We start from the raw sequence: 26,056 nt of genomic DNA, 5'->3' as shown, positions 1-26,056 counted from the left end.
AAGCATATCACGCATTCATTCAACTCCCATTTTGATATGACTCGTCCCCTGTCCCTCGGGCGTGGGTGTTGTGTGTGTGTATCATCGTCATTTTAGAGCTTCGTCGTCGGCCTCTCGCCATTGTATGAAACACTGTTGTGCTGTTGGGTTGGAGGGAGCGAGATGCTGGGTTCATGTTGCGTCACGGTGCGATGCACACGGACTGAACAAAGACAGAAGACGTTTATAAATCCTGAGGTTCTGAACTGGATTTGAAAGCAGCATGGTTTGATTTGTCGATGATTGATGACTCGTATTGGTTTTCGGGGGTTGTGTTTGATTCTCTTGTATTTTATTGTATGTATTGTACAATCCGATGCCCTGAGGGAGAAGGAAAAATACAGTGACGTCTGAACTGCTGTGAACTAAAGGAAACATTGTTATTATTATGATTATTATTATATTTATTTATTTATTTATTTCCTTTGCACAAGTTGGAATGGCCTTAATTTTGCTTTACTTGCTTCTATCGTGTATTGGCACAAAGTGCACCCCGTTTGATTTGCGAAAAATTGACGAAGCTCATTACGATGCTTATAATCTGAGAGTGCACATCAAAGCAGGATGAAACAAAAAAAACAAAGAAAAGTTCAGCTAATCCTTTTTATTTTTCATTCATCTGAGAAACAATATTTTGCATGAATATAAATACAATGGCAGATATTTTGGCTTGTACAAAAAAAAGTGAAGCAATTTGAAGAGAAAAAAAAGAATGTACCGTTTCTGCTGTATCTGTATATATCTAAATATTTATTGAAATATGTCATACTACTAATTCTATTAACGATTAAAGGTTTTCTGAACAAAAATCTCTTTACCTGTTTTTGAACATTGTCAAGGTTGTTGGAGTTGGATCTTTTGCTTTCTGTTACTCGACTCAAGGATCTGTGTAATCATTCAAGAAAAAGTATTAAAAATTGCAAATAAACCCTTTCTGCGCGGCGTCTTTATTGCCTGGCATCGCTGTGACGGAGAGAAATATCTCTGTTGATCCTTTGATTTCATAGAATGACTTCCTGCATCTTTTTCTTTGTGTGAAAGTGTTTTCCTGCCGTCACTCAGTGGAACTCGTGGTTACGACGCGGGAAGTCCCGCACACGACGAGCGCGGCGCTGAAGCCGTGAGAACATCGCTGCTAGGCAACCGCAACATGGACGCTGCTATCGGCGTCTAAAAGGCAGCGATGCTAAAAGTACAGCGAGTTAGCGAGCCGTCTGCGTCATGCAGGCAATGCAAAGGAGTCATGATGACGGAGGAAAACTTACATCAAATTACAACAGATTAACTTCCATGGACGCCGCCATTTTATAAAACGTCGAACACGTCCCAACTTGTGAAAGAGTTCAAAGTAGGAGGTTGTGAACCACAAGAGGGGACGTTTGTATGGACTCGTCGATATGAAGGCGGTAAACGTGAAACCCATTTAAAGCTGTTGTTCTGCCTTTACTTTGTCCAGACGTTCAGCTTTCCACTGCTGCAGCATGACTCCCGCCCTCGCATCGCTTCACTGGCCGAACGTTCATCCTGCCCAACGTTCATCCTGCCCAACGTTCATCCTGCCCAACGTTCATCCTGCCCAACGTTCAATCTGCCCAACGTTCATCCTGCCCAACGTTCATTCTGCCAAACGTTCATTCTGCCGAATGTTTTGGTGGTTTTAAAGCACCAGAGGGTCTGACTAACGTGTTGGTGTCCATCTGAGATTCTGCAGACCACAGACTAAGTTCATTCGATGTTTAGGTGCAACGTTATCAAAAATAGAATGCGTGCCGCTGTTAGAAACAGCTGTGGTGATTGCGCGTGCAGATTGAAAGAGTACGTGTTTGTTCACCTGATAGGAATCACCTGTGTGCAGCTCCCGAGGCCTCTGAGGCAGCTGAGCTCGGCTCACTTCTCAACGACGCTCCGTCCTGCACGGACCTCTTATCTGCTCCGGCAAACTTCTTGCTCCTTCTTTTGTTATTTTGCAAACCTAAATGTGGTCTGTTTCGGTTCCACAGCTTTCGGTGTGTTTAAGCCACCATTTGTTGTGGACATAAGCAGGAAGGACTGAAGAAAGACATTTTAACCTTCATCCAACAGAGCAAACAAGATGCTTCATAACATTAAAAAGTGCCAAGTTTCACAGTATGCAAGAAGCAGTTCAGAATTAAAAGCAGCATGAAATAATCATGATGAAAATCAAACTAATTTAAACAACGTAGTGTCACTGAGGCCCGGTGACAATCTTCACACGCAGACTCTGAGGCGCGAGTCCGTGAGGGTTTAGTTCGCTCAAGTCATCGAGAGTTTGACTTCCTCTCCGATATTTAGAGCCCTTTATGAACCCTTTCTGCAGACTTTGCCCAAGGGAATTACCCACAATTCATAGCGTTGTGATGCCAAACACGGAGTAACCAGAGGAAGCACGGCGACGTAAACACGCGTGTCCAGCCTGACGAATTACATTTATTTCATATTGTTCCTGAAGCACTTTTGATAAAAACATGTGAATTGATTATTTGACAATTAACTCTCATCTCATAAGCCTCTCTCACTGAAACCCTCTAACAGGTGACGTCAGTTAAGTCCCTGAGGGTTCCGGGTTCAAGGCCTTAGGGGGGACGTCTGGGACTGGGCCTTGAAGATGTAAGTGAGGATACGGAGGATATTTCTCCAGTCCTCACTCAGAGTCGAGGTTTGTGTTTGACTTGTAGTTGTGATCAGGTCAGCGAGCAGGAAATTACATATTTAATGAGGCGCCACACAAGTCCACACAAAAGTGTGTGTGTGTGTGTGGGGGGGGGGGGCACGGTCTGCGTGCTCGGGGGTCTGGCTGCCAGCTGGACCAGAACATGCTGGAAGCCACGAATAATGTGTCAGTTCACAGCAAGAGGGCCGCAACTCACTGAATACTGATGCACACAGATGACAGAGGACGGTGCACCAACAAGCCGGCCATATGTCGACACAGGCGCCGCCGTGACAGGCCGGAACACTAATGAGTCCATTACGGGGCCACGTGTGCTTGAGCGAGACCCTGAACCTCCAACCACCTTCTGTTATTGGAGGTGTTGACTGTGGAATGTGGAATCTGTTGATTGTTTTGGTTCGATAGCCAGTTGTTCTGCTCTGTTTCTTTAAGTCCAGCTCAAAGAGTGTTGGGCAACCTCCAGTTCTACAGAGTGAAGAGTTCATGTCTTAAAGCTGCATTCTCTCTCGTGTCCACCAGGGGGCGACTCCTCTGGTTGTATGAGAAAATGACTCTACTTCTCTCTTGATGTATTCCCTCAGTAAACATTCAATCGGGGTCGTGTTCACTGTGTTCATGAGAACGGTCCATACGAACGCCCCCTTCTTGTGGCGCTCACTTACCTACGTGGTAATCATCTGAAAGCTCAAAGTTAGCGAGTTGTGTAGGAAGAGAAGTGACCGCATCACGCCAATCTCTGAGCTGCGGAACTCCCTTCCAAGTCTGTAAAGTCAGTATCCTCTTTTAAATCTCTTCTGAAGACTCACTGTTGCTGTTTGGCTTATTTTTTTTACATCTAACAGATTTTACAAAGTTCACTCTTGCTCCGTCTTGTTTCACCTCTTTAATTCTGGATCTTATTTTCGAAGAGTTTCTATTTGTGGAGCACTTTGTAACTTTGTTTTGAAAGGTGCTGTGTAAATAAAGTTATTATTACAACCGTACACTGAATAACACATTTATTTAAGCGACCAAAATATTACAATTAACTTCCACAAATGGAAACACTGACAGCTCCCGGACCGGACAACGCCGCGGCAGCAACCTGTCAATCAGCGTGTAGCCCCGCCCTAAAGCATCCCCTGCTTTATGGTCTGTGTGACTCTAAATGGACCATAATGTACTAAATGAACATCATGCTGTATTGAAGAAGACTTGAAACTAGAGATTGAGACATAAACTCATGTTTACAATGTTTACTGAGGTAATAAATCAAGAGAGAAGTAGAGTCATTTTCTATAGACTTCTATACAACCAGAGGAGTCGCCCCCTGGTGGACACTAGAGAGAATGCAGCTTTTAATACACTTCCACATTTGCTGAGTGTTTACTACACTTTGCACATGACAAAAGACGCTAAGCACCAGTGGAGCTGGTGGAACATGTTCTCTGTAGGGCCGTGCCACATCCAATCAATTTCAGCAAACATCCCAGAATGATTTAATGCAAAAGCATTAAGGTATCAAACATGCATTACTACTTTACAGTTAAATATTTAACCTTTATTCCAACATGGAAAAAACCCAGTAAATAACACTTTGATAAACACATCAGGACATCTTATTTTAGTCTCAGTATAATATATATTATTATTATTTATTTTATTTTATTTGTTGTGGCTCAAGGTGGCGTCCTAGCGCCCTCTATTGACCAGCCGCCACTGCTGAGCACCATGAGCTCATGCAGCTCATGACATGTGAACTTTACAGCTCGGTAGAAAAGCGTGTCTGCTCCTGAACGCAGCACGACTTCACTCTGTAATCTGGCAGCGTCCGCAGCAACAGCATCACATTAACGACGTGATTTATTGAAGCCGGTTCGTCTCTTTTCTGGTTCTTTATCGATCCTCCGGAGGCCAATCGCTCTTTTTCTTCTTGGCTTGCCTCCGCAGAGAGGTCAGAGGTCAGCGTGAGTTACAGAACAGCGACCCTGCAGCTGGTCAGCACTCGGCTGCTGAATGCTAATCTCAGGAGTAAAGTCGAAGGTTTCGATCCGCTGTGAGAGGAAATCTGTCCGATGTCTGATTTACTGTAGAACACCTGGAGGTTTGTACGTGTACTCTACTGCAGTACTTTCATGTTCTGATACTTTATACTTCTCCTCTACATCTCAGAGCTACATGTTGTACTTTATACTGTACTACATCTCAGAGGTACATGTTGTACTTTATACTGTACTACATCTCAGAGTTACATATTGTACTTTATACTGTACTACATCTCAGAGGTACATGTTGTACTTTATACTGTACTACATCTCAGAGGTACATGTTGTACTTTATACTGTACTACATCTCAGAGCTACATATTGTACTTTATACTGTACTACATCTCAGAGGTACATGTTGTACTTTATACTGTACTACATCTCAGAGGTACATGTTGTACTTTATACTGTACTACATCTCAGAGGTACATGTTGTACTTTATACTGTACTACATCTCAGAGGTACATGTTGTACTTTGTACTGTACTACATCTCAGAGGTACATGTTGTACTTTATACTGTACTACATCTCAGAGGTACATGTTGTACTTTATACTGTACTACATCTCAGAGGTACATATTGTACTTTGTACTGTACTACATCTCAGAGGTACATGTTGTACTTTGTACTGTACTACATCTCAGAGGTACATATTGTACTTTTTACTGTACTACATCTCAGAGGTACATGTACTTTATACTGTACTTCATCTCAGAGGTGTATCTTACATCATATATATATATATATATATATATATATATATATATATATATATATATATATATATATATATATATATATATATATATATATATATATATATATATATATATCATGTTCAACATTAAACAAACCCGACTACATTAACTAGTATTTGTGTGATTTGTTCCTTCATGTTCAGTATTTCTTTTATTAATCCTCTTTACTGCATCTTCTGAGTTACTGAACTGTATTCAGCAGCTAAATGGTACTCAGCCATCATTCATCGTGTTCATCCGTCTGTAAAAACGTCTCGTTTTAATGACGTCATCACCAGCAGGTGGTTCATGGTTCAGGTGATGAGCTGCATGTGAAACACAAACTGGACCAGTTACCTTATTAATGTTCAGCTGTAGATGAAACGTGTCGACTGCTCATGATTGATGAGAATGTACTGTGGCCATAAAGTAACGAGCAAATACAGCTAAGAAGTATTTATTCGTCGAAGTATTTTACTGCATTACAAGTTGACCATATTTACATCAACACTGCCTAAAATGCCTTTTATGTGAATGATTGAAAACCGTCAGAAAACAGTGAAAAATATCCAGAAATTAAACTGTAAAAATTAAAGTGAACACTGTGGAACAATTGTGAAAATGGCCAAAGTTATTAGATTTTATAAAAAAATATCCAAAAATGTATTAAAGGTTAAAAAATGTTTATAAAAGTGAGAAACATCCAAAAAGTATTTGTGTGAAAACTAATGAAATATGCTCAATAAAGGTGTTTGATACAGTATTCATCCTTCTACCTCACAACTTAAAATCTAATCTGACCCAGTGTCCATTAATAACATCCTACAAGTCATGAAAATAAATAAATGGGACCACTGAATACTTCTTGTAGTGGGACTGTGTGGTCTGGTCCCAGTTTAAAGTCTCTTAAACACTCTGTGACATAAAAGCATCAGCAGCTCTACTGGAGTTTGATTCTACGTTGCCAGGTTTGATACACACACACGCAGTGTAAAACAAGATGAAACACAGCAGGTTTAAAACAGTAAATCACTTTTAATTTAGTTCTCTCATCGGCAGGTGAGCTCGTTTCTTTAAACATGATGAATGAAGTGCATCGGTAGTAGAAGCCTGACAGGATTTCATTCATGATGCGATATACATGCTCCGTTCAGGTGCGTCCGTGAACCCACGCGAGACAAGCCAACATTACTCAAATAAAAACCACTACAGTTCAGCTCTTGACCCGATAGAATAAAAAGATAAGACAGATCCATCGCTCGATACAACGGTGGCAGCAATACACAGGATTGCCCAAGCAGTAAAGTACACGTTCCTTTAAGAAACAGGGAGAGAACGCGAAAAAAAAACCTAACCTCCGGCTTTTTTTAATCCCCAATTCAAGTAGTATTTACCCCTTCTTTTTTCTTTCATGTGTGTTTTGACTTTTGTTTCCTAATAAATTCAAGTTCAGCGTGAAAAAACCCCATAAAAAGACAAAAGAAGAAGAGTCCAGATAATACATGTGTTGGAGGAAGAGATGGGTTTAAAAACATAAAAGTGACATTCTGGATTCCTCGGAGGGAAACAAAAAGCAGCAGGTGAGGAGGAGGAGGAGGAGGAGGCAGCCTTCTTCATGAGACACATGGAGACTGGCGGTTGAAGTTAGCAGGAGCTGGTGGGATTTGACGGTGAAAGCTCTCAACCAAACCGGCGTCAATAACTAACAGAAACCTCTTCAGAATACTAGCCCGCTCACGTTTAGGAGAGAGAGAGAGTGTGTGTGTGTGTGTGTGTGTGTGTGTGTGCAGCGACTTAAACTCTGACTTGAAATGAACTCGTTTCTGCTCCTAAGCTGCAGCGTAAAGAAGAGTTTTCTGTTATATTTTACGTTTGTCTAATTGGTTCCTGCTGCGGTAAAAAAAAAAGAAAAAGAAAAAAGAAAGCATCGTTTGTATTCGTTAATCTAACTCAGGTTTGGAGCCCAAAAGGTTTCCTCTCACTGGCGCTGGGTGGAGTAGCGGCCCTCGCTGGGGCCCGCGCCCCGCCCGGAGCCGAAGCTGGGTTTCTGTGCCATGCCTCCGCGGGTGGGGGGGCCTCGGGGTCCTCCTCCTCCTCCTCCTCCTCCCCGCTCTCGGGGCCCGCCGGGACCTCCTGGGCCGCGGGGCCGGATGTCCCGCCTGTCGCCCTCCCGGGCCGACCGGGTCTTCTTCTCCTCCACGTTCAGCCGGACGTCGCCTCTGAACTTGATGGGCTGAGGACACGAGAAATAAAACAAAAACAACGTTACAGCTTCATTAAGTTTCTTTTTTCCCCCATTCATCCGTCCAGACTGAACATCAAACATACGAACTGTATCATCGTGAATAAAGAGCCGTCTCACCCGGTTGCTGAGGATCTTCTGGACCGGTTCAGAGTCGTCAAACACCACAAAGCCAAAGTTGGGCAGCTTCCCTCCGCTGTTGATCCTCAGCTCCAGGACCGTCCCGTACTCTGTGGACCGCACACTCCGTTTACCATCACGGGCACAGAACAGACGTTTGGGAATCTCGTGTTCTGAAGCTCCAACAATCAAACTCACGCTCAAAGAACTCCTTGAGTTCGGTCTTGTCCACGTCGTGGGGGACGTTTCCCACAAAGAGCTGCTGGGCGTCGGGGTACCGGACCACCCGGCGGCCCTCGGACTCGCCCTGCTCGCCCTCCCGAACTGAAACAAGTCAACAGAGGGGGACGCTTTGAGACAACGCAACTGGTAGACTCTATTCTGAGTTTATGAACTCTTTGTGTGTGTGCGCCTACCTGGTCTGGGTCCTCTGTGCACCGGTGGAGGACCTCCGGGCCTCTGTTCCCTCGGCCTCTGGTCCCTCGTTGGTCTCTGTGCTGCTGTCTGGGACTCTGACTTCACTTCCGCTCTGGGCTGAAAGAGTCAACACGCATCAGTAAGAAGAGAAATAACCAGGTTCACGCCTTCACTTTTATATCAACAGCAGCTGGATTCATCATCATAAAGGCGGTAGGAGGAGACGTTGGTGTCCTGCTGCCTTCAAAGCTGCAACACAACAGCGCTGCTCAACATTAAGAATCCAAAATAGTTTTAAAGTCAAGCTGTAGTTGAACACCAGATTTATCTTGGGAGATATTTAAAGCTGACTCTTGCAAACCTACCGGTGCTGTGGGGGGGGCTTTGACGACGTGTGGGGGGATTCCTGAGACTGGGACGGCCCCGCTGGGAGGGAGGTTCTTACTGGTGACGGACGCCCAGGAGAACGGCTGGGAGGAGACAGAACACTGGGGACACTTAGTGCTGCTCATCTCAGTCTTTACGTATTACAGCAGGTCACACCGTTGCTAAGAAGAGCGCGGTGCCACCACTCGTTCAGACCTACCCTGTTTTCTTCTGGGGCTGTGGGGGCGGGTTCTGCGGGCATGGCGGCGGGTTCTGCGGTGGGCGGGGCTCCGCTGCTTTTCTCTTTCTGGTCGTCGGATGCGTTCGTGTCCGCTTGCGTCTCCGCCGTCGTCTCCGGCTTCAGCTCCACAACGACTGCCTCCTCCTTGGCCTCCGGCTCCGGTTCTGGACTCACCGCGGCCTCCTCTTCGTCTTCCTCCTCCTCCTCCTCGTCGTCTCCAGGAACCGTCGGCTCTGAACTAGAAGTACGAGACGGTTACACACAAACCTGAATCTGCTGAACAATGGGAAACACACCGTGTGTCACGAACGAATGAAATTTGTGATATTTCAGCAAAAACATTTTACTCCACACGTCTCGTTTAAAATCTTACCAAAAATAAACCGTTTGTTTTAACCAGATTCTGTAAAAAACATTAAATTCTGAGCTGTTCAGCGCAACTAAGAAGACATGATTGACTCGGCTGAGACCAACAGTCATGCGACAACAAATCTGTGCCACTTTGACTGAACACAGAGCTTGTAGGTAAAGAAATGACTTAAAGGTTGCAACACATGAAGCAGTTACAGCTCGAGGAACACACCAGGGTGTCGGGTCGTAGAAGGAGGCGGACTCCTCCGGAGCGACGTCGGGGGAGGGGACCCTCTCCTCGATCTCCACCTCGTCCTCAGACTCTGAAAAACACAAACATGTTCAGCACAACGACCTCCTGCTGCTCTTTATGGAGTAAAGATACACGTATTTAAACTAGTCCATAAAAAAGGCAATATTCGTCACGATGAGGTTCTTAAACAGAATAAAAGACGGCCGAGCAAAGAGACACAATCTCTACCGAATGAACGAGAAACTCTGAACTCATCTTTAGCTGAATAACACAGACGGAGGATGACGAGTAAGAGAAACATGAAACACGGTCTTTAACGTCGTCTCACCTTCTGGAGGCTCAGAATCAGAGTCTCCGAACACCTCGTCCTGGTAGCGGAACACGTCGTTGTGGACGTAGAATTTGTTAGCAATGGTTCCCTGAAGGAAGAAAGAATCATTTAAACTTTATAAACTTCGATCAACACATCCGACCGTGTGCTTTGACAGCAGGCGGAGACTACAGACCTCGGGCGCCAGCACGAAGGTCTGCATGAACTTCCTCATGGGCTGCATGTTGTTGGACAGCTCGCCCATCACCTGCACCACCACGCCCTCGTTCAGGGTGGCGTGGGCGTCCACGTGTCGGATCTTTGTGTGACAGTCGCGGAAACTCAGAGCCATCACCCTCTTGTGGATCTCCTGCAGACAGGGGGGGGTGTAAACAACATGTTAGCGTGTGTAAGAGCTGCTCTGTGATAAACATGTTAGCGTGTGTAACAGCCGCTCTGTGATAAACAACATGTTAGCGTGTGTAACAGCCGCTCTGTGATAAACAACATGTTAGCGTGTGTAAGAGCCGCTCTGTGATAAACAACATGTTAGCGTGTGTAAGAGCTGCTCTGTGATAAACATGTTAGCGTGTGTAACAGCCGCTCTGTGATAAACAACATGTTAGCGTGTGTAACAGCCGCTCTGTGATAAACATGTTAGCGTGTGTAAGAGCCGCTCTGTGATAAACAACATGTTAGCGTGTGTAACAGCCGCTCTGTGATAAACATGTTAGCGTGTGTAAGAGCCGCTCTGTGATAACCATGTTAACGTGTGTAAGAGCCGCTCTGTGATAAACATGTTAGCGTGTAAGTGTAATGTCTGCTGGAGGAAGAAGACTTACAGATTGTCCATAAACAGCCTCCACCGGTTTGCCGTTGTTGTCCAGGCCGCCGTGCACGTAGGACGAGTTCTTTCCATAAAACCTGAGCGGACGGACAGAAGAGGCTCATTAGTTTATTACATCACATTAAGGAATCCTGCGTTTGTGTTCACGCCGCGGTTCCAGTGAACTGTGACCAACGATCACATGACCGAGGAGCAGGCGAAGGGCTCACCTGTGCAGGTAGTCGGGGGCCTGGTTCAGCAGTGTGTAATACTGTCGGACAAACTCTCGCCCGACCAGCTGGGCACTTGGCTTCTCCATCACCATTTCTTTGGTCAGCTGGAAATCTCTGTGAGGAAGAGGAGGAGGAAGAGGGTTAGATTGATGACGTCCTGTCATTACTGTATTAACTAGTAATGAAACAATCGTTCTGTTAACTGATAAGTGAACTGAAATGTTTCTTATTGTAAAATCTTTGAGTTTGTATCGTTGGTTTGTCACGTTGAGTTCTGGCAAATTATAAATTGGCTCGGACCAAAAGATGAATAGATTACTGAATTGTTCACTTGTTCCGGGAACACTTTGAACTCTCATATTGCAGAATCACCCGTAGACATCACGACGTGAGGACTACTGTTGTAAGCAACGAGCTGGTTGCCAGTTTCTTAAAATAGTTGCTACTGTAAATGACAACTTGACAAACAGTTTTGGGCTTTTAGAAGTTAGCGTTGCGCTCTGACGTCAGGCGATGTTTTGTGTCTTGAGATAGTCACACACGCCTATTAGTCTTTTTGGACATAACCGTGCAGCTCTACATGAATGACGTGAACAATCCATCTAAAAAGCGTCCCAGAAGTCCCGTCTTTATGAGGACATTTTGTTCCCTTCACTGATTCCACCACTGTGTGTGTGTGTACACTGCAAAATCAACCCGTGTTTTCAGATTCAACGCCCTGATAACGCTTCAGGACGGACAGTTTATGGAGACGTTCACTTTGACGGTAACACGCCCACATTCCTGTTTCCTGTACTTTCTTTTAAACGTGGTAATGCGACTGTGCCATTAAACAGTCACCGATATGAATATTCGCACATGGAGCCTGTGTGCCTGTCGGGTTTTGATGGATTGCCCATTAAAAGCAACTTTCAAGTCTGATGTGAAACTGGTCCCCGTCTGGAATGTAGAATAAGAATAAAAGATACGTAGGACTGGTGATGTTCTACATTTGTCCAAAACCAACAACCTCACTTCGTCTATTGCACTTAACCTCAAAAGTCTTACTGAGGATGCAAACCTTTCCCAACAGGACACAAAGATGTAGTTGTATTCTATAAAAAGGCACCATAGTTTAACTTCACTGTGTAAATAGTGCATTTGATACGGGATCATTTACAGCTGCAGACTCAGTGTTTTAAGTGCATGTGGAAGAGGCTCAATGATGTGTTTTGGGACAACAATGGAGGTCTAGGTTGCAGACATACCCTTTAAAAACTATATAGAGCACACAGTATGGTCTAATAGTAGAGGTTACTCTATGGTGAGGAGGCTAAAACTAGCAGACCCACTGGTACTGTCTTAAATAGACTGTCTGTCTGCCACACCTGTCTGCCCACCCCACCACCATCTGCTGTCCTGGCAAACACTTAGCACCCAGCACACCAGCAGCACATTATCCACCAGGCTAAGCCCGAGGAGGAGTAGCCCCAAAAGAGCTGAAGGTGTGCCGGGGTCTCAGGGCTGGGGGGGGGGGGTCCGAGTGTATTTGAAGATATGAAGTGCATATAAGGGCATGCGCTGCACCACAGCAGCCATATCACAGAGCAGCTTGTGTAGAAACAAAGTGCAAAGCATGGCAGGCAGACAAAAGGCCACGCAGTGACCGGCACCGACCGGCCTTACTCGCACTCATCCACCGGTCATGGCGGCTCTGCACGTCGGTGGGACTTTTTTTTACAGTTACAGGGTGTAGTCCAACCAACCAGATATAACCCTGGGTTCAAAGAGCCTAATAGCTGCTCCACCACGGAGCTAAACCCGCAAAAAACTAGCGCAGACACCGGCTAATGTAGCTTCGGTTTGTGCAGCAGCCCCAACACGTGTCCACCGGCCGGTTCACCGGCTACACGTCTCGGGTCTTTCCGTGGCAAGTTAACCGGTTATCCGGATCAGAACCGAGGAGAAACCAGTGAGCGCATATGGTGGAGGATTGTGGAGAAAAATGCAAAACTGGCAACCAAGAAGAGAAACACACGATGGGAGGGAGTCACGACTGAATGAGAGCTCTTAAGTGGGCTACACATAGGCGGTGGCTATCTCCTGGAAAAAAACAAAGTTAAATGGCTATATCCTAATATTCCAACACAGCAAACAACTACTTCCATCACCGGCCTCTACTTTCGAGTTCATTATCATAACACGTATAGTTTAGTTTAACATGACCGCCGTGCTAACAGCCATCATGTCCTCACCAGGATGTAGACGGAGCCGTAAAAAAGCGACCCAGTTTATCTGCCAATTACGACACAGGAAAACATCCTATTTGCTACTTTTTTTTTTACGAAAAACACGTGACAGTTTGTCAAAAATAACAACTTACCTGTGGGTCAACTATCAAAAAAATCGATCAAGAAACAAGTGATTTCTTTGAATCACCACAGCGACAGCAGCCAGGAGACGCTAGCGGCTTCACAACGTGCTGGAGTGCTAAGTTACCGGTTTTCATTCTCCGCAACCGAACGTGACATCCCGCCTCTGACGAGCCGTCTAAGCCAATCAAATTAAAGCTGTGGGACTCATCCCCAATTGCTTTAGCGCTTCCACAGATAGGGGCGGGAGCTTCTAACTCACAGCCAATCACGAAGCGCTGTGTCTGAACCTGGGATTTTGTCACAGTAAATGGATTTGAGGTGCGATGGTGTCATCGGCCGGTACGTGCCGGTTGTTGTTTTGAGCTTCGTGTACCGGAGCCTCTTCACCGCTTAGGGGCGACAAAACGTTATTAGTTATTTTAACTGACTTTAATTACAGCGGATGACTCATCGAATAACAGTTTAACTTGTGTTAAATGTCAAAGAGCAGAAACCCCGCATATCCTGCCAGTCAGCTTTAAAGAAAACCCTTTATTTGGAGTCCCAAATCACCTCAGTCAGATCCTGAACGTGCGTGCAGTTACCGGCTGTTTTCTGTGTCACACACTAATCTCGCCCTGCCTGCAGTTACCATTTTCCCGCCATTCACATCACCTGCCTACCTGCTCCTGCGCATCTTCACCTGTCTGTGAGATGTGCTTTTAGGCGCAAGCTCTGAAAGACTGCAAAACTTTCCTTAAAATCTCACATTATTGCAGTTCATACTGCAATTTAATGTTGCATATTTACAAAAAAACGAATTACCTTAAACCACCTGATACACATGAATATAGGGCCTTTGGTCAGCGCATATGTGGTTCCTAAGAACAACGACAGAAAATTGACAAATCGTATCAAACTTCAACGTTACTTGAGGCTCGTTTATCAATTCTACAAACCATCATCACGGTTTCTGCTTCACACTAAATTTGAAATCCTAAAACGTACTTTCTGCAAATAACTTCACGCGGTTAATACAATAGACACATTAAAAAGCCTGTGTGTGATTGTTTTGCTTAACACTGCTGTTTAAACGCCACACTCAATTATTAATCACATAATGCAGCTGTGAAAACACCTGTAACCAATTAGGACATGAACTCTATAAATAGGATTCAGGTTTGCTCTGTGGCGTGCGTGCGTGCGTGTACACACGTGTGTGTGTGGCCACAACCATGCCAGTTTGTGAGTGACTGTACAGTGTACATGTGCTACTATATACAGTATTTATGTTCACGTGATCTTCAGTGAAAGTCATTGTGTCTCATTCTGTTGTGAGTGAGAATAAACACGTTGCATTTGTGTTCATAGATGCCAAAGACATCAGTGCGCTGCTGGCATGGAGAGCTATTTATTTAGGGTTTGTGTGTAAAGTTGTGATGCAAAAATACAATTTTAGAAGAGTTTTTTTTTGTGATGTTTGTTCTTGCAAGAAATGTAAAATATTTTGTATTTCGTTTTTATGTGTGTAGACTTTGTAGACATTGTGTTTTATCAGGTCAAACTATCTGAACTACGACTTTAAAGCTGAGATCGTTCCACATGTCTGAACAAACAAAAACATGTTTATAAGTGTTTTTTATGCACTTTTTAGATGAAGTTCAACTAACGGGTGGAACAAGCTCAAGCAAAGTCCTGGTGTGTGTTTGAGCCGAAATTAAGTTCATTTTTAAAGCAACTTACAGCAAAAAGTAGATCAAAGACACGTTAATTAACTGAGCAAAGACTTCCATCAGAAGAAGAGGTGTCGCGTTACAGCACCATACCGGGGCCTCTGTGCCTTCTCTGAGCCACAGAGGGGGAGGGGCCTGTGTGGCCCCTCCCCCTCTGTGCCCTCTCTGAGCCACAGAGGGGGAGGGGCCTGTGTGGCCCCGGCTGTTGTTTCACATTCTTCACACTGGAGTCTGGATGAACGGGTGAGGATGGTAACAGGGTGCTCCGTCTCTCCCTCGCTCGTCTCCCAGGGGACCACGAGCAGCTCGGTGCCCTTTTACAAAATGAAGCCGTCAAGTGCAGCGCAGACAGGACTTTATTCATACAGCAGCCATGTAGTTATGTTGTAAAATCAACTGTTACAGTGTTGTTTAGGACAACATGTTCTCGTTGTTTGCTTCTTATTGTTTTACGGCCTCTTTGTGTGGGCTGAAGTTAATTGCTTTAATAATATAAGAAGAAATTCATATTGTATGCTTATTACTCAGGCAAACACATATTTCAACATGTTTGATAGTCGAAACCTTTTTCGTCGTTTCAAAGTAAACTATTTCCAACAGAATCTAAACACAAGTGTGCACTCTAGCTTTAACTCCATTGCGTTCCAGTATCTCTGAATGCACAGCATGAGTGAGGAGGAGCAACATAACTGCTTATTTCAGCACTTTACAGACATTTGAGACTCGTTTTATTGTGATTTGGGTTTGTTTTACAGGGCCCTACATTCTCACAGCACATCCACACAGATGTTTTCTATTACTGCCTGATTACACACTTATTTATTGTAAAGAAACAACAAAAGCAAAGCCAAGCCACCGCCCGCCGCTTACTAATTATTTTCAATGAGAAGCGGCAAACGTCTAACGAGGAACATGAGATGATTGCGGGGGAGGGAGAAGGTCAGCCACTAAATGACCATGTGACAGGAGAGGGGCTTGGAAACCCTTCACACACATCAGGCCGTTCATTCGCTGTTCTTACGAAAACAAATGCATGCGTTTTGGAGCAGGCGGCAACCTCTGGTTCTGCCGAGTGAAGCCAATGAGGAAGTGTCTTAAAAGCTGCATTCTCTCTAGTGTCCACCAGGGGGCGACTCCTCTGGTTGTATAGAAGTCTATGAGAAAATTACTCTACTTCTCTCTTGATTTATTCCCTCAGTAAACATTGTAAACATGAGTTTATGTCTCAATCTCTAGTTTCAAGTCTTCTTCAATACAGCATGATGTTCATTTAGTACATTATGGTCCATTTAGAGTCACACAGACCATAAAGCAGGGGATGCTTTAGGGCGGGGCTACACGGTGATTGACAGGTCTCTGACAGTCTCTCAGGTCTTCAACCCAAAGCACAATGTGTTGTTTTCTAAACCTAAACGAGTAGTTTTGTTCCCTAAACAGGTTCTGCACTACAGGAGCTTTTACTGGAGCACTGATCGTTCGTGTCGCTGGACAATCGCAGGAGAACACATGAAAAATAACTTTTTATAAGCCATCATACGAGCTGTCGTTTACCATATGTTGCATTTTATATGTGAAACTCCGACAGCAGTCAACTGCTTGAGTTCCAAGACGATGAACTTTACTTGTTTTTATCCAGAAAGCTGAACAAAAGTGAACTGAACACTGAACAAGAATTCAGATTAAGTTGGAATTCTGACAAATAAACCGGTTGTAAAAGCATCACTGCTGCACAACGACACAGGATACAAACCAATGACTGACAAAGAGAGAACAACGTGGTCAACACACCGGCCTCCTGGAGCCCCGTGGAGCCGTGCTGATCCTTGTCGTGATCGTCTCAACAGGAGTTCCTGACTGTAGCGGAGGAGAAAGATGTGAATGCATGCAGAGATCTTTTCATCGTCTTTTATTCGTGGTGAGCGTTCGGTCGTGCTCTCAGCGTCAGACGAAACATCTTAATTAGGAGAAAAAAACTCTCAGCCTGCGAGACTTTCCCCTCGTTCAAAGGTCCAAACAACATATCCTCTTTATTGTTTCAAATATCACACGCGTGTCCTCGTCTGGGACAAGGAATCTGCACGGAAAATAAAAGTGAACAACTCTCAAAGCACAGAAGAAGAAAGAGTCCGCCACCAAAAGAGTGCAAAACTAATAGGTTTTGTAGAAAGCAAGCAGAGGGAGCATTTATTTAGAAACTTTATTTTTTTGACTTTCCAGTTTTGTCTCAAATTGATCTCAAATTGAAGCCCTGAACAAATCCATAATCCATAACACATATATACTGTTGTCAACAACATACATTTACATCAGAGGTCTTTAGTTTTCTTTGCTGGGTGTTTTGTTCAACAAACTAGAGAATTCAAAGATGGTTAGACAGACTGTGCACATTTCTCTGTTGCGATCTTTTTTTTGTTTTTAGTGGTATATGCAGGAAAGGTCATTGTTTAAAAACAAAATAAAAAAAGGAATTTGCAATTAGCACCGTTACTGTGATTTATTTTTTTAACTTGGGGATCAGCGCCTCGTCCCGTCAGCGACTAGGACTCGTCAGACTGCTGGCAGCTTAGACGATGAGGTCGTTGTCCACATCCTCTGCAAACACACAGAAAACATCCGTCAGCACATTTATTTGAATTGAAGCATGTGGTGAACTATACGTAGGGATGAAATAAAAAGCATGAACGCGACAAAGACGTGTTGGTGTCCCAGATGTTGGGACATTTTCTAGACTGAATCAATAATTTTTGTTTAAAAAAACCAACATCAACAGAAAAATGAAGAACAAAGACAACCTGTGCTGCAGCTTTCATTCAATCTCTGCAACTAAACTTCACTAAAGCTGCTGGAAATGTGTCGAGCTTTCCTCAGGAAGATGCTAAATATGCAAAGTTCATATTTCTGGGAAAACTAATAATTCTTTCATTGCGCGGCGACCGTCTTCACGCATGTGGTCGATACTCACGCTCCTTGATGCCGAAGCAGTTGGCCCACTCCTCCAGGGCGATGTATTTGTCGTTGTCGGCGTCGCACTGCTCGAAGAAGCGGCTGGTGCAATGCTCCATGGGAATGAGGGGGGCGCGCAGGGGGGAGAGCTCCGTGTGGGTCAGGTACCTGCGTCGCACACACACCACAACAAGGAAATGAGTTTTACAATGAAATGCTTTTCAAATCCTGTGTTTCTGTTTCACAGTATTTATTGATAAAACACACCAGGCAGCGGCGAAGTGCGGCTCGCCACGTTCATTACATCTTTCTGCAGCCGGGAGGCCGGTTCATGTGTTTCAGGCGGGAACGAATTCTTTGCAGAACATGTCACAGGACTCTGTCTGCTGATTGGCTGTGGGCGCATTCTCTGTCCGCACTTCGACCGCTAAAAGTTCAACTTTTTCCAACCGCAGAATCAAAAATGGCCGCGGCTCGCTGAGATTTATTTTCGACATTGCACGGAGACTCGCCACAGGTCACACACACTGGTGTGTGTTCCACGTTATCTTGAAATCGTGAGAAAATGTATAAGAAGATATGAAGACCGACGTTTGTCTCGTGATCTCAGAAGCAGCTTTAAAATGTCGGGATCTTTGTTTGTGATCAAGTTAACAACAAAATGCAGAAAGTCCCCTTCATCCACGAACTGTCTGCTTTTACATGAAATATGTTTTAACGATGTCAGTGTCTCCCTAAACACCTTCCCTTCCGCTCTTTTACTGTATCACACTGTTAACTAGCGTAAAGGTGCATTGAGAGTCCAGCAGCCACGTCGTCCTCTTCTGGAGCGAGCAGCTCTACAGTGAGCTGCGTCTGTTGGCTCCATCAGTGATGCTGTGGTGTGAGATTCAAGGAAACCAACCAGCTCTCAGTCTGCCTCAAGCTCAACCGCTGCCTGAGCAGCACTGACATTAAAGGCCTAACATGTGCTGACTTGCAGAATCTGCCCAAAAGGCACTCTATTTTCCATCTATCTATTTCTGTCTATGGAAGAAAGATGTGGAGGCCGAATGAGCCTTGCTGTAATAAAGCTGTATTCATTTCGTTGATTTCAATCAGCGCCACTTTAAATCTTGTGTTTTCCAGAAATGTGTTCATGAATTCCTTATAAATAAGTTATTCGGCTTGAAAGAAAAGCATAACCACTGACTGGGTGACGAAAGAGATCTTAGTTGATTACGCCCACAGCGACCGGTTAAACTCTGAACCCGCCGCCCCGTCCTCGTTCCTGCTTCCCTCCCACTACGTACCCGTCGACGGGGTGCTGGTCCAGCTGGCCGAACTGCCAGTGGACGGGGAAGATGTACATGTTGTAGTTCTTCTGGAAGTCGTGAGCCAGCAGGTCCAGAGAGTGTTCGCCAGCCTGCAGCCTCTTCTCGTTCTCAAAGATCTTCTTCACCTGAAACGTCAAACAGACACAACCCACGTCAAGAGCAAACGTTGCTGCAGCGCTTAGATGTCGATTGTGAGCGACTTGGAGCTCAGACTGTACGTAAGAGCACAGTCACGCTGACGTCACCCACTGGTTTGTGAAACAGAAGTGACCATATTTGGACTCGTAGAGACAAATTAAGTCGAGAGGGGACATGACGCCATTGACAGGCGACCAAATGAAACCCAAAATGACAGACCTTTGTATTTAAACACATAAAACACTTGATACAACTATGTCTTCTGTAGTTTATAAGATGTTTTCTCTGCATTGTATTGAATATTGTGTTGGCTTTTAACCCTTGTTGTTACCTTGTTGCCTCACTTGCAGGAAGATCTACACTAGAACGCAGTCCTGTGCATTATTCCACATCCCTTTGATTTAACTTGGGTCTTAGTGACTTCCTGGACTCACCCTGAGCTTCTGCTTCTCGTTGAGCAGGTCGTTGTCCTCGTCGCGCTCGTACAGAGTCACCAGGACGTTCTTCAGCCAGTCCCTCATACGGAGGGGGAACTCGCTCAGCTCGGAGTCCATGCAGGGCTCGATGTCTGCGGGGAGGAAGCGCTGTCAGTTCGATGTGTGATTCATAATTTAATTGAGGTTTGCTTTGGAAGTAGTTTGTGATGATCGACTGAATAAAAGCTGCATTCCATTTTAAAAGGCTTTTGTTGGCATGTTACTCGATCATTGGTCATTACTGTAGCACATCGGGAACCTCCGGTTCTGCCGAGTGAAGCCGAAGCTGAAGTGTCTTAAAAGCTGCATTCTCTCTGGTGTCCACCAGGGGGCGACTCCTCTGGTTGTATAGAAGTCTATAGAAAATTACTCTACTTCTCTCTTGATTTATTCCCTCAGTAAACATTGTAAACATGAGTTTATGTCTCAATCTCTAGTTTCAAGTCTTCTTCAATACAGCATGATGTTCATTTAGTACATTATGGTCCATTTAGAGTCACACAGACCATAAAGCAGGGGATGCTTTAGGGCGGGGCTACTGTGATTGACAGGTCGTTACCAGAGACTTATACGGCGTCTCTACTTCACCCACCGCACAACGAAAAAAATGACATCTTAAACCTTTTAAGTGCCATGAAAACAATGATCAGCAAACTGCAGAAAAAATATCTGCATCTCAACATTTCATCCTCAATATATATATAATATCATTCAATTGTTATTCTTGTGCACTGAACAGCACCTTGATCTCCCTTTGAGCCTTTCAGCCCTGACTCATTTCCTCAAACTGAGCGTGTGTGTGTGTGTGTGTGTGTGTGTGTCATCTTCAGTTTAAAGAGTGGAAGAAATGCAGCCTGCAGGCCCAGACCTGCAGAATCTGAACCGCCCATCAATCAAAGAAAACGCCGGCACACAGAGAGAGCTGAGCTGAAACGTCTTTGGGAAACTGAGAAGCAGAGTGTGCGAGCTCACATTTGCAGGGTCCGATGTAGTCCAGGTGCAGCTTGTGGCCCTTCTTGGTTCCCTCCAGGGCGCACTTGGTGGCGAAGAAGTGGCACGAGGTGTCGAAGGTCTTGTTGTCGGTGCCGCAAACCTGAGAAGCGGAAACGCAGACGGATGAGTTGTCACAGTCATCAGTCTGTTCTGTAGTTCTTCGAGGTTGTATCACTGATCCTCGGTGGTGAGTTCACAGCCGCTGGATGAATACGGATTTTACAGTTTTAAAGAGAATGGCTGGTTTGTTTTTCCAACTCACGTGCTCGAACTCTCCCTCGGCAGCCGGGCAGGTGGAGGCGTCCTGGCACACACACATGGGCAGGTTGCCCTCGTCGACCTCACACACTTTGCCCTTCTTGCAGTGGTGGTTCAGGCAGGGATCTGTAGGAAGAGCACGCACGTCCAGAAGCAGAGTTATTGTCGGGAGACGACTCCGCTGTCCGGCCCTCCAGGGCCACAAGAAAACTCAGAATGAAATCTTTCATACGTCGGAGGATTAAGGAACATTGAAATAGGACTTTGTTTCTGTTGCTCTCGATTGTTTTAAAATGTATTTTTCAATGTGTGGCGTGTGGACAGATATCTCACAGTATCAACACACAAAGAGAAAACTATGGAGTAGATTTGTTGAGATGTAGATGCTTTCATCTTAAAGGCAATACATTTATACTTAGAATGAAGCACTTTTTATAATTGTGGTACTTTTAAAGGAAGTGAAGGAGTTAGAACTCGATGTCTGTACACGTTGTACAGACTGCGCTGAGCTGCTACTTAAAGCCAGCTGGAAGGTGTAATTACAGCCGGGCTGTTATTATGGGATGTTTGATTTGCCAGTCTGAGGTCTGAGGTCCAGCTCGCTCAATCAAAAGGTTGTGGCGGTAAAAAGAGGCGGTCGACGTGTAGAGCAACAAGCGTGACATGTACCTGGAAACGTCTCCATCTAAAGCCTCCATGAGGTCATGTGACTCTGACTCTGTGTGTGCGCCACGTTTATGAACGCGTGGAAGCAAATACACACAGTGATGTTCTATTGAAGTTTTAATCTGTTTCACAACTTTTACTTCGCTAGCCTAGTTGATGTTTACACCTTCATACCAATTTTGAAGACAACTTTTATTACTTGCTTATGAAATGAATGAACAAAATATGAACAAACTGTTAATTCTCTTATTTTTGATTACACACACAACTATTTAAATGTTGGTTCTCGAGCAGAACTTCTACTTGTCATTTGATGTGCTGTTATTATAAAAGACATTGCTGCTTTAAGTATTTCTTTTTAAAACATATTACAAAGAAGAAAGGAATGAATTAAATGAATTGGAAAATGATTGGCGTGATTCGTAAATAACAGGAAAATTATGTGACAAATGCAATAAAAGTCTGTCTGAGGTTAACTGTTGTTCAGCCTAAAACTCTAAGATATTCGATTGAGTTCCCGTTGAGTGAAATGCTTACTTCCCTCTGTAAACAGCTACGCAGTGTCTATGTCGAGGGCTTTTATTGTGAAAGGTAAGAATGAAAGGAGTGGATCTGGTCTGAGCTGCCTTCCTCAAGGTTGAAAGGAGTGAGAGAGTTTGTCTCTCGGACTCTCTGTGTTGTTGTACAACATTCTGCACAATGTGAAAACGAATGAATGCACCGGAGAAATCTCCTGGGAATTAATGCAAGTCAATGTCATGTCGTCCCGAGTGTTTTGACGAACTCACTCTCAGTAAGAACTTCTTCTTCTTCTTCTTCTTCTTCTTCAACAATCTCGATGGCCTCATCGAACTCTCCGATCTCGATCTGCACCGGGTTGGCCCCCACCTCGGGCTCCTGGAGGAACATCAGATGTCAAAGGTCAGACCGTAAGCTTCACGAGTCACATGCTGAGGATTTTAATGTTGTGAGGTACGGAGCGACGAGAGTGAGGTTTTCTCTTAATGCGCTCTCTGAATTCCTTCTTGCGCATGATGTCCGTGCAACAGTCTTCAGGTCTATTTCTGCACGACGTCCACTTTAAGTAAAACCGCTTAAATATCCCTGGTTTTCCTCAAAAGAGAAACAAGAAAAAAGGTTTAAACGTCACCGCTGAAGAAGGTTCCTCCCTGAAGGCCAAACAGAATGTGGGAGCGGCCGTAACACATCCAACAATATCAAGCAGCTGGGTCCACATGTGGTGAGCCATGAGGAACGGAACGGCTTCCTGTCATGACCGGCGAAAACTAACCCTGGTCCCGCTGGACCTCCGGAGCAGGAAAGGAAATAACGTTGACATGAAGGAGGATGTTTTGAGGTTCAGTGTTGTTCGTCTCTTTTGCAATACGTTTGTTTCTATGAAGGAAAAATCCAGGACGGAGCAGCAGGGTTTTCCTGTTTTCATCCCTCTGATTGTTGGAAAGATTTGACAAAAGCAACAGATCACAAATGGATATTTGGTGATTAGAATTTGGAGAATCTCTGTTGAACTTTAGAACTGCTCAGATTATTCCAATCCGGAGGTCAAGATGAGTCCCTGAAATGCTGCTTTCGGCCTGTGAAGACCCTCTGAATGAAACCATAAAAAGTCCATCTTCACAAAGGGTCAAAGGCAGACATTGCTTTTGCCAACCCTTCAAACATTTTCAGTTTGTTCAGTTTAACTCCCACTGCTTGTATTTAGTTTCTAATGATTCTGTGACGGATCGATTGTGTCTCAGGCTGAGCGAGTAATTCTTCTGTGGTCTCCTCCACCGTCACACGTGAACAAATACCACTGAGCTTCTTTGGCTGCAGTGTTGAAACCACCGGAGCTCCATCATAGATCGGATCATCTCTCCGAGCAGCTGCCTGGCTCAGGAAGCGCATCGCTGAGGCCAAATCAAACTCAGACGAGAGCAAAAGCATTGAGGTCGAGTTTCCCAAAAACGATCAGTGTAACGACAGTAAAGAGAGACGAAGTGCCTCCACTTCTGGTGCAACAACATGGGACTTTATTCTGAAAAATCATATGTCGTTAACTCTCTGGAGTCTCGAGGTCTTTACACATCGTCCTTGGTGTCTTCAGGCTTTTAGACTGAAAATACGTAATTCGAGAGACTTCTTCTCTCTATGAACGTAACAAAGGTGCGCTCTTATGTTTGAGAAGCTCGTGCCTCATCTGCATATTTAAATAGAAAGCTGGTTCTGCAAAATGATTGTCTAATAAGAAATCAACCGGGGAAGTTTCATGGTTTCACCCGTTTCAGCTTTTAAGGAGAAAATAAAAAAACATGATGAACATCTGGACTGACCTCAACAACTGGCTCCTCGGTTACCAGCTCTTCCAAGATGGGCACCTCCTCAGTCTGGAACACACACACACACACACACACACACACACACACATTAAACATTGTTGCTTCTGCACGTGAACACACACTTGTGAGTACTAATCGATTAAAACAAAACACTTTAGTGACGCAAGTCAGAAGCAGACGATGACCTCACTCTCAAAACACACTTTGAATCTTCATGCACATGAAAACTCAGGGGAGCGATGTTCACAGACTTGCAACAACACACACACACACACACACACACACACACACACACACACACACACACACAGAGAACTGCACACGGATAGGAAAACACACATGGAAACTTACACGTGAGCTGTTAATAACAGAGGAAAGGAGGAGACATTTAGGAAAGCCAACAAAGAGAGGAACATGCTCATAAAGACAAAAGCACACACACACACACACACACACACACACACACACACAGCGTCACTTACAGGAGCAGCCATGGCGTGGCCAGCCAGGCACAGGAGGAAGACGATCCACATCCTCATCTTCAAAGTCTGTGGAGACAAACAGACGGACGAGTGAACCCAGTTTCTTCTTATTTCAATCCTATCGTCACGTTCTAACTATTACAGCCACAGATGCATTTGTTTTACTTTCTCTCTTTTTAAGTTTCTTTATCTACTCCACTAAAATGAGAATCATCAGATAAGAAGCGGGATCAATAAAAAGTATCTGAATCTGAATCCTAACCAACACCCATACGCTCATGAAGCCCTGCAGCCTCTCTGACGACAACTGAAGCATCTGGACACAACTTGCAGCACAACTCTCTGTGAGAGACGACTGGAAGCTCTCCAGTTCCCCAAACAGCCTCGCTGTCCGCTTTCTTCCCTGGCAGCTCGTGTTGAAAGCCTCTGGCCGTGTGTGGGTTCGTTGAAAAGTCTCTCCCAGAACACCCTCTGGTCCTCTGACGGGGATCTTCTCTCATAAATCACAGCGAGAGCACAGCAGCTGATTGAACTGCGTTGTGTGAATATGTTGCACATGTTTCAAATCACGACGTACACAAAGCCTGTTTTTATTATGCTGCCATCGATTAGAGGGATTCATGTCAGAATGCGTCCAACATTTCGTCTATTTTAATCAAACTCTGCAGTTCATTTGGGAAGTTGTGAATGTAATCGTTCTCTGGTGCGGACCAAAACAATCGGTCCAAGACCGCCTGCTGGAGGATCCAGAAACGGATCCAGACTGAAGAGGGAAGGAACCGTTCATTTTCTCTCTTCGTAGCCAAACGGATGAAAACAAAGATTTCTTCTTCTTTTTTACATCCTTGTCAAGTTGACACACTAGGCTCTACTTCATCGTATCACATGGACTGCACTACGTTTATATATGTGTATATATGTGTATATATATATATATGTATATGTGTATATATATATATGTATATGTGTATGTGTAAGAGATGAGTCCCCTATCTGTCTTCTCTTGCTCTCCTCTCCATCTGATGGTCTGAGCGTCCGGTGTTGGGCTCTGGAAACCTTCCTCTTCCCTGCTTCTCTTCCTCTATCACGTCTCGTCTGAAGGCCTAAATAAGGGCTTCTTTGTTCCACAGCGGAGCATGACATTGCTTGTTCTTCCTCCCTCTTCATAGTACTTATCTCCCTCTGCACCTCCATTGAGTCCGCTGTTTTAACGCAGACATCCAGAAACGATCTCCGGCCTCCTGACATGAAAGGACGTGTGGTTTGTAAGTTAAAGTGTCTCGACTGCAGAGATCAAAGGTCGAGCTGTCATTTTATTCACCCCGCTTCCTTATGTTGTTTGTGTTTGATCTCTTGTTCCTGTGGAGTTCTTCCTCCGCTGTGAAGGAAATTGCTCACGCAGAGCAATAACACTGAAGTGAGTATCGACCGCACGCTGCAGGAGATCAGCGGGATAATAAGAGTTACAAATAGTTTCAATTCCTTCGCCTCGGATAAGACCAACAAGAAATCAATAAAACTTCCAAT

At 44.6% G+C, this 26,056-nt stretch overlaps 2 protein-coding genes across 2 annotated transcripts; both read right to left on the bottom strand.

Annotated features, from left to right (window-relative positions):
* Positions 1 to 6,508: 6,508 nt before the first annotated feature.
* Positions 6,509 to 13,325, bottom strand: g3bp1 (GTPase activating protein (SH3 domain) binding protein 1). Its single transcript, XM_079268663.1, has 12 exons — positions 13,215 to 13,325; positions 10,850 to 10,966; positions 10,636 to 10,717; positions 9,990 to 10,163; positions 9,812 to 9,902; positions 9,463 to 9,553; positions 8,859 to 9,117; positions 8,638 to 8,742; positions 8,272 to 8,389; positions 8,054 to 8,179; positions 7,856 to 7,965; positions 6,509 to 7,726 (listed from the first exon to the last, which is right to left on the bottom strand). Exons 2-12 carry the CDS (start codon positions 10,942 to 10,944, stop codon positions 7,472 to 7,474), a joined length of 1,506 nt encoding a protein of 501 aa, XP_079124789.1. The 5' UTR covers positions 10,945 to 10,966; positions 13,215 to 13,325; the 3' UTR covers positions 6,509 to 7,471.
* A 3,772-nt stretch (positions 13,326 to 17,097) lies between these two features.
* sparc (secreted protein, acidic, cysteine-rich (osteonectin)) lies at positions 17,098 to 24,681 on the bottom strand. The gene is made up of 9 exons (XM_079268666.1): positions 24,530 to 24,681; positions 24,042 to 24,095; positions 22,497 to 22,605; positions 21,047 to 21,168; positions 20,764 to 20,884; positions 19,750 to 19,883; positions 19,154 to 19,302; positions 17,881 to 18,029; positions 17,098 to 17,510 (listed from the first exon to the last, which is right to left on the bottom strand). Exons 1-9 carry the CDS (start codon positions 24,584 to 24,586, stop codon positions 17,482 to 17,484), a joined length of 924 nt encoding a protein of 307 aa, XP_079124792.1. The 5' UTR covers positions 24,587 to 24,681; the 3' UTR covers positions 17,098 to 17,481.
* Between the last annotated feature and the right edge of the window lie 1,375 nt (positions 24,682 to 26,056).

The sequence above is a fragment of the Melanostigma gelatinosum genome (genome assembly GCF_949748355.1).
Source record: "Melanostigma gelatinosum genome assembly, chromosome: 5".
NCBI lineage: Eukaryota > Metazoa > Chordata > Actinopteri > Perciformes > Zoarcidae > Melanostigma > Melanostigma gelatinosum.
Note: the sequence above shows the minus strand (reverse complement) of the source record. Positions and strands in the feature narration are given on the sequence as shown.

Coding starts and splice junctions, on each gene's coding strand:
- g3bp1 (XM_079268663.1), bottom strand. CDS start 10,944: ATGGTGATGGAGAAGCCAAGTGCCCAGCTGGTCGGGCGAGAGTTTGTC. Junction 10,718..10,849: donor GCCCCCGACTACCTGCACAG/GTGAGCCCTTCG, acceptor CCGTCCGCTCAG/GTTTTATGGAAAGAACTCGT. Junction 7,727..7,855: donor AGAAGATCCTCAGCAACCGG/GTGAGACGGCTC, acceptor TCGTGTCCTCAG/CCCATCAAGTTCAGAGGCGA.
- sparc (XM_079268666.1), bottom strand. CDS start 24,586: ATGAGGATGTGGATCGTCTTCCTCCTGTGCCTGGCTGGCCACGCCATG. Junction 22,606..24,041: donor CCGAGGAGCCAGTTGTTGAG/GTCAGTCCAGAT, acceptor ATGTTCCTCCAG/GAGCCCGAGGTGGGGGCCAA. Junction 20,885..21,046: donor CCGAGGGAGAGTTCGAGCAC/GTGAGTTGGAAA, acceptor TCCGCTTCTCAG/GTTTGCGGCACCGACAACAA.